Source organism: Diadema antillarum, unplaced genomic scaffold (assembly GCF_040938485.1).
Source record: "Diadema antillarum isolate AM-2024a unplaced genomic scaffold, OU_Dant_1.0 scf00000017, whole genome shotgun sequence".
Lineage (NCBI taxonomy): Eukaryota > Metazoa > Echinodermata > Echinoidea > Diadematoida > Diadematidae > Diadema > Diadema antillarum.
The window spans coordinates 5,951,033-5,959,290 of NW_027270906.1; the positions used below are offsets into that span (position 1 = coordinate 5,951,033).

Here is an 8,258-nt window from a genome sequence, read left to right on the forward strand (position 1 = left end):
TATGATAGAGCAGCATAATCATCCCCTAGAGGACCTATATATGATGTCTGGACAAATTTTCAGCCTTTGGAAAAATAAACTCCGAATCGCACAAAGCCTGTTACTGTTGTACCTTCTGTATATGCCTCTTCCCTAGCTCAGACGTACGTTGGTAATATAATCACTTTTCAAATACATGTACATTGTATTTTATAATCTGAACGCTCTGTGTCCTTGTCGGATTATGTTTTACACTTCATGTGAATTTTATACTACTTTCCTGGGAGGAAGATTAAACAAAAAACGGCCTACGAATTAGCGCTCACCTGTAGGTCGGGTGAGTGTTATTCAAGTCTCCGAATCAAGCTGGTATGGGGTCGAAACTGATTCCCATTGAATAAGATCATTCACTCATGGCAGTGAATGATCGGGTGGCCACTAGGGCGGAGTTTAGCGACCTCGCAGGAAGGTGTCTTGATAATTATGCCAATCTGTATACTATACAGTCAAATTATCACGAGTCTCTTTAATCTTGCATTTACCAACAGCGACATTGGTTTGTTCCCGTTCGAACGGGTAAAAGTCCTGTTCGGCCGTAGAACTGCCTGAATGCACAGAGTGGCAACTGTATGAAAGTTGCAAAACGTGACTTTGCCGTGTTAGTCCTATCGCTGACTTTGTAAAGATTTTAAGATCATACGGTGAATAGATCGATAAGGCTAACTCTTAAGTAGCTGTAGCAGTAACTTTACGTTTAATCAGTAAACGTTGCGCAGCGAAACTTGCGGGCCTACCAACTTTGGAAAGAGAAGGTTGTTCCCACCTCACAAGTGGCAATGAACTCTTGGAATGACACCGGTGCCCAAACGTACCTGGATATCAGCGAGGAGAGCGGTGCTCAGGGTGATATTAGGAAGCTCGTGCTCAAAGATTTCGACTTCAGCCCCAGCGACGAGGTGCTCGATGTCGGGTGCGGACCGGGGAAGGCGTGCGGGGATATCGCACCACGTGTCAAATCTGTTACAGGTACACATCCACATTCCGACGTCGTTGAAGAGATGAAGAGTCTATAATGGTGAAGCTGTCGTGATGACTCTGTCTTGAGTATATCTATTGCCCTCTTTGGTTTAGAATCTGATCTTTACAGTCGTATAATAAGATCTGCATGCTGCCATTCAGGAGGGGCGGGGATGCTATGGTATCCCAATTAAATCTTTATGTTATGCGTCATGTAACGTCATATTCATCAAGTACACCTTGATGTCACTTGGATAGGACACAAAATGGAGGTCCCACGTGTGAGAGAAATATATAAAACTGAAGCACGTAAAAAGACCCCGCTTCACTCATTCATCGCAAAGAGCAGGGTGCATAACCCGATGAAGTGGTTCCAACTCAAATTCAGTTGGACCCCATGGTAAACCCGCTTTAAGGCAGTTGAATAGAGGTTATCCAACTATCTTCTCTGATGGAAAATTAAACCAACAAACGTTTATATATATATATATTTATATTCATATATTTATATATTATATATTTATATTTATATTATATTTATATAATTATATATGTCCATCTTGGTCATTCAGCGTTTTGCAATTTCCGTGATTTATTCCTACTTGCCGTCAGAAATCATTGAAATTTACTGTCTATTAACAGGATAGGCCTATTTATATACACTGTAACTGTAGTTGCATACGTGTTTCGGTTTATTTTTCGTTTGCTTGTTTGTTTGTTGGTGGGTTTTTTTTCTATCGGAAGTCTTTCCTATCAACATAAAATATAATTATATTGTGTAGAAGGGCTATAGGGCTATATGGTTGTAGCATCATCCTATTATCCATATTTTCTGATATCATCTATATTTCTTAATATCTTCCTCATCCCGAAGGATTCGACTTATCTCCAGGTATGATCTCTGTGGCCAACCAAAAACACGCCGCCTCGAATGTCGACTTTGTCGTCGCCGACGCACATTCCTTCGGTCAGGGATGGGAGGAGAAATTCGACAAGATCATCTGCCTCTGCATGCTGCACTGGTGCAAAGATCAGCAAAAAGTTCTGCAGAATGTTTTCCGCTGCCTGAAACCAGGAGGACGTTTCCTCCTGTGGTTCGCTCTCCAATCTCAGCTGCTCAGCAAGAAGTGTAAATACGGAGAGACAGCCGATACGTGGCTGCGAGATCACCCGAAATGGGGGCCGTATCTCAAGGTATATTAATTTTTTCCAAGCTTATGTATGTGGATTATACATTATATACAAGTATATATATATATATGCAAGTATATATATATATATATATATATATATATATTATGTACATATATATACATATATATAATATATATTATACAGAGAGAGAGAGAGATGTTTGTACAGTATGCATTACCTCTTTTAAATTCTCTGATTGTATTGATACTTAGTTTATTGTCTTTTTTAAGAACTGCAAAGCCTCCATTTCTGCCGGTATGTATTTGTCTGCCACTCCTTGTGCTCTACCTGAATAAAGCACAACTCGGCATAAAGAAGCAGGTCTCAACGATACTTCCTTACACAGGTACGTTAGAATACCGTGAACAGCTAGGTTAAGATCCCATCATCAATCAAAATGTGCGTTCGATGGGTAAATCAAATAGGAACTTGTTATATAAAGGTAGAACATAATATGTTTGATATGTATAATTTTCGTCAAATAAGATTTGATTAGCGTTTTAACAAGAGGTTCAAAGGAACCATTAATCTCAATTATGACGGTACACTCTTGTACAATTAAGTAGAGCTTAATGAGTTTCTTTTATCTCATTGAACTCTTTTTTTTTTCATCCATAGGACTATCTCTACGAACAAACTGACTGGCTTTGCGCAGACGATTTCATGGAAATGTTTCAGTCAGTGGGATTCAAAGTTGTTTTCTCTCGAGCTGGTGACATCACGTGGCTCAAATGGAATGCTACTTTCATAAAAGGTATAATTCAAAACATGCAGTTCATCAGTATTCTAATTAGTTAGGATGTGTTGCTCCATACTATCATTCTCTCGTTGTGTTACCAGAGTGTTGTCTTCTTTTATAGCACAACGTTTATCACAATATAGTGTGCTGCAGAGGCATGCAAAGTAGATAAGAGTCCCAATGTGCCCAATCGGAGGATCTGAGTTAGATTTCTGCCCAATGCTTACGTCCGTAGTTTTACCCACCATGTCCCTCTCTATCCAGATGTATAAATGGGTATACATGTATTTGGCAACGCTTTAGTGAAATCGTAGGGCCCTGTATGGTAGAGCAGTGGTTTGTTTGTTTGTTTGAATTCTGTATTTCACGCTCAAAATACGCAGGGCAATACAAAAATCCTTCATGAATCAAAGAAAGATTACAAAATGGATGGATTGTCCATTTCAAATTCATTATTATGATACTTTTGTTCTTCCATGGGGGTCCAGTGGAAACAATGAAAAGGTTACCCTGGATAAAGAAGGCCTTATCATTACCGTTATTATTGTCATTATCAATGTTTCGATTATCATCAATAATTATCACCATAATTTTCATATTCTATCATCATTGTCATCATTATTGCAATTATTATTAGCAAAAAATATTGATAATGACTCTGACGATTTTTTTTTCGGGTTGATATGACACATCAAAATAACGTTATGATTTCTTAACAAAAATCGATGATAGTAATGCCATTAAAGGTTTTATTACAATCTCCACTGCCATAACAACCACCGTCATCATCACTTTTATCATCCCCGTGAATTAGTTTCCTTGGTCTGCATAATATTATTTTCTTTACCAGAAATGGACAAGGCCTCTTTAACATCCTTATTCATGACGACATACCTTACTTTAGTACCTTACTTACATTTTTTTTTTGATTCAGTACTTGTGTTCCCGCATACCACTCCGAGCACGAGCACGGCTTTGTCCTTAACACCTTTATGGAATTAATATAACTATGATGCTCTGCAACAATACAGTTTCTTACATTCAAAGAGATAACGATTATTTAGAGCTTATTTGCGTTCATTGTGTAGCCTTCAGTTATGGCATTTCTCTTTCAATTATGATCAAACGGTTTCGTTGTGGTTGTATCTCTGTCTAAAACGTTCTCTACATTTAAATTATGTCTTCAGCATTTTGCTTGTCAGAATTAGCTTGCTTCTGTGCTTTTGCCATTCATTTTGATGGTCGTTAAAGCTGGATAAAATTAATATATAACATAGCATTTTTTGTTTGTAGAATTACCATGAAAACCAGGCCTGTACAGGGAGGATTTTTTTTTTCCTTAGGGGGTCCAACTTTAAAAAGGTGAATCTTTCCAAGGGACCAGCACTCTTCTGATGCATTTGTACGTTCGGAAAGAAGTCGTACCTCTTTTTTCGGTTTCGGTTTTCGTTTTGTATCTCAAGTGGTCCCTGCCCGACTGGTCGTCTCCTCCTATTATTTACGGGAATGAATATACTGACGTGAAATAATATGTGACCCTGTATCACAAAACAAACAGAAAGTCGCTAAACATGAAATTTAAGTTAAGAACATTTTCTGAAAGAGCGGACTCTAAGCTTTAGAGTGATGTATAACTCAAATCAAATAGACTCTCCTAACCTATCTAAATATTAGAAAGAAAGCACACACTCAGGAAAAGTGTGAACTCAAAAAAGAAGCTCTGAACTACAGTGTCTATTCAAGCGCTTAATATTCACCAAGCCATGCTGGCTGTGCAATGAATGGGACAAAAAACAGGATGTAAACCGCCGGAGTAACAACAATGAAGGGATTATCAAATTAATCTGAAATTGAGCATGCCTTATTAACACATTCTGTCCATAACTAATGCCAACTTTCAAAGCAGTAGCATTATTTTTTTTTCAAAAGTTATTAGAGTTGAAAGTGAAGAGTGTGTACAAGGTTTTTAAGAAATGAAAAGTGGACTCTAAAGACACACCTAATCACACTATTCTACCAAAAAAAAAAATGTTCGAGATAAACTGCTAAAAAAAACACATGTTCCTGCCCATTATATGAACCCAAATTTTAGTATAATGTTGAAGAAGAATTGCTCTTTTAGAAAATATGAAAAAGTCAAGATCGGCTAGGTTGACCCATTTCACCTATTTTTAGTCCTCAGTCCTCGTTTTGTGATGCACGGTCACATATTGCCTGTAATATAATATCGTGTCTTTTGCTGCATGCAGATCATATCAGAATTCTTGTCGGGCACCTTCGGTGCATTCCAGACGACGACAAGGACGAATGCATCGACGACATCCACAGGTGGTTGGTCGATGTGACGCCGAAGACGTCTGAAGGAGAACCGATGGGCCCAGCCGGAAGGGTAGAGGAACTCCACATCGTAGCTACTAAATAGATCCATCGCGCAAGACAGTAATACATGCAGCTCATAGGCCTATTTACCTTTGTTTCGGATTCTTGCGCCTTGTTCTCGTGAGCTGTATGACTCGCGGAATGCCCCCCTTGTTTGGCGCCTAGTATGTGCCTGCAGATGGTCAGTTTTTAATGCCAAGTCATGGTCGGTCATATAGTTTCGTAAGATATTGAGTGCGGCAATATTTACAAAAAAAGGAAGTTTATGTACATTACACATGCATATACATAATTATGATAGAGCTTTGATACCCAGAGAGCTTTATTGTTTTTACAGCATTCCTTATTAGGCAATACATAGCCAACGAAAATAGACAAGAAATGTCATAAGGAGTACAGTTACAAATATCCCGTCCGGCGTGTAGATTTCGGCACCATCATCGTTTCAGGACTGTGAAAATGAAATTTGTGACATTCTCTTTTAGGATACGAGTGTATGTCCTCGTTCGACTGAAATAAAGAGGAAAAAAACCGAATACGGTATTTGACCGTTATTTAAGCGAAACATAAAGAGTGAATTCCCCAAAGGGAATTCCCAAAAGGATATATGTGATTTACCTTGAGTGTTTTTAATCAGGCGAATCTGAATAATCCTGGAAACCTGTAATGCAAGTAAGTTCAGCTTTCTTGTGTAAAAGTGTTACCATTGTGACGTTTTGAGGTTGCCCAAACAATGTTTCAATAGGAGATGTACGATAGTGTCGAAGAGTAATAAAGCATGAATGAAATTGAATAAAATGGAGTATTTGGAATAAAAATCGTGTTTAATTGAATACGAAACTTTAGCTTATGAAGTATACCTACATTTAAATCTTATCGCACATGAACGTTCCATTTTCAATTTTCATTTATACCAATCCAAAAAAATGTAATACTTTCTTTTTGTTCTAACAATTTAATATCCACCATGAAATTGCGATATGCATATCATTTTGTTTGTCAGATCTGAACACATCACAGTTTTTACGACTTGTCGCACCAAATCGAAGCATCTTTGTGCTGTCTGTCGTTCGTGTTTGATTATGGTCAAAAAGACAATTTCTTATCACCATACCGTTCTGTCCTTTTATTTTATTTTATTTTATTTCATTATTATTATTATTATTATTATTGCTGCTGTGATTTTTTGCCGTGTCATGGTCAAATGATCATGAACGGTGGGTTATAACACCTTCATGATGCCCTTAATTTGTCATCTGGGTTGATTGACTTACTTTTTTATCTTCTCCCTCTTGAGAAAAATTAAACGTAAGCGTATCTTTTGATAACTTTTTTCAAAAAGAAAAAACTGTTTTCAAAGGGATAATTAAAAAATATATTTTGATGATTATGATATGCTAAAATTAATAGATAAGCCAGTTAAAAATTGAAAATCCCCTAAACTTCCATGGATTTCAAATCTCCTCTTTGCTCAATTAGTAGGAAAAAAAAACAATATCATAAATTTCAAATGAAAGAAACCTGAGAGTCAAAAAATAAACACACATGGTATGAATTGGGATTAAAGTATTTTTACTCATTCAGACGGAAAAAAAGGAAATATTACACGATTAAGTTAGATAGATAAAATCATGACATAAAGAATATAATATGGAAGGTATCAAAAGAGGCCATTAATATATTTAAAAAAAATCAAATATTAAAGAAAGTAAGATTTAATTATTTGAAAAAAAAAAAAACTTTAGCAGATCCCCGTGATTTATGGCAAATGTTTTTTTTTCAATGATTTCATAGAATCTAGCAAAAGAAGTACCACAGTCTCAATACGCATTTTTCAAAATTCTAGTATAGGTCAATCCAATTGTAGGTCTTTTTTTTTTTTTTTTTTGGCTCCAACTGCGAAAATGAAAGACAAGATTGTGACTGCAATGAATAATAAACGAAGTGCCGGTTATGAAGATAAAAACAATTTTATTTTAAAGTGGGTTATATCTTTAATTGAGGATCCACTTTCACATATTTTAGTAAATTCATATCAGGTGGTGTTTTTTATGTGGCTCTTATGAAAACAGGTAAGTTTTACCCTTTATCTAAAAAAGGAGATGATTCTGATATGTTATGTAATTACTGACCCATTTCTATGCTTTCGTCCTTACCTAAACTTTAGAAAAGTTGATATTCACAAGAACAATTAATTTTCCTATTTTCATGTTCATGCAAATTCTCAATTTGGGTTTCGTCTGAAACATATCACCATTCACGCTCTTTTGAAGTTTGATACCAAAGATAATCATTCTCATATTACTGGTATCTTCCCTGACTTTTCCAAGGCCTTCGATACAACTAATTCTGAAAGTTTACTTCTAAAATTGTCTCACTTTTGGTATACCAGGGAAGGCCTTGGAGTGGTTCAAGAGTTACCTGCAAAACCGGAAACAAGACGCTTCTCTGACTGAGAACAACTCAAGTTTCGAATTTTATAAATGTGGCGTTCCACTTGCGGGGTAGCCTATTAGGACCTTTACTTTTCATTATTCATGTTTATTGCTTTTGAGGATCATCTGACATACTCTTATTCATACTTTTTGCTGATGATTCAAATATTTTCTTTGCCCACAAAACCCAGTTACCCTCGTACACACTGTTGATTCCAAATTGACAAAAAGTGACTCGGTGGATAAGGGTTAATGATTATCAGTCTACAGCGTATCTTCAAAAAAAAAATAAGTATAACAATGCCACAGAAGCTGTACGCACAGATATTATTTTGATGACACTCAGCTATAACGTGTATCTCATTTAAAATTTATCGGTATCATAGTAGACGATGAACATTCACGGAGGCCTCATATCATTAACATTAGTAAAATAATTTCACGCGATATTGGTATCATTAACAGATGAAAGTTTCACATTCCGTTCCTCTCTTTGTTGACATTATTTTGTGATA

At 36.4% G+C, this 8,258-nt stretch overlaps 1 protein-coding gene across 1 annotated transcript; it reads left to right on the forward strand.

The window, feature by feature from the left end:
* The first annotated feature begins 815 nt into the window (after positions 1-815).
* LOC139725991 (uncharacterized) lies at positions 816-5,351 on the forward strand. The gene is made up of 4 exons (XM_071637076.1): positions 816-1,005; positions 1,871-2,190; positions 2,809-2,944; positions 5,179-5,351. The coding sequence occupies exons 1-4, from the start codon at positions 816-818 to the stop codon at positions 5,349-5,351; spliced, it is 819 nt and encodes a 272-aa protein (XP_071493177.1).
* The last annotated feature ends 2,907 nt before the right edge of the window (positions 5,352-8,258 follow it).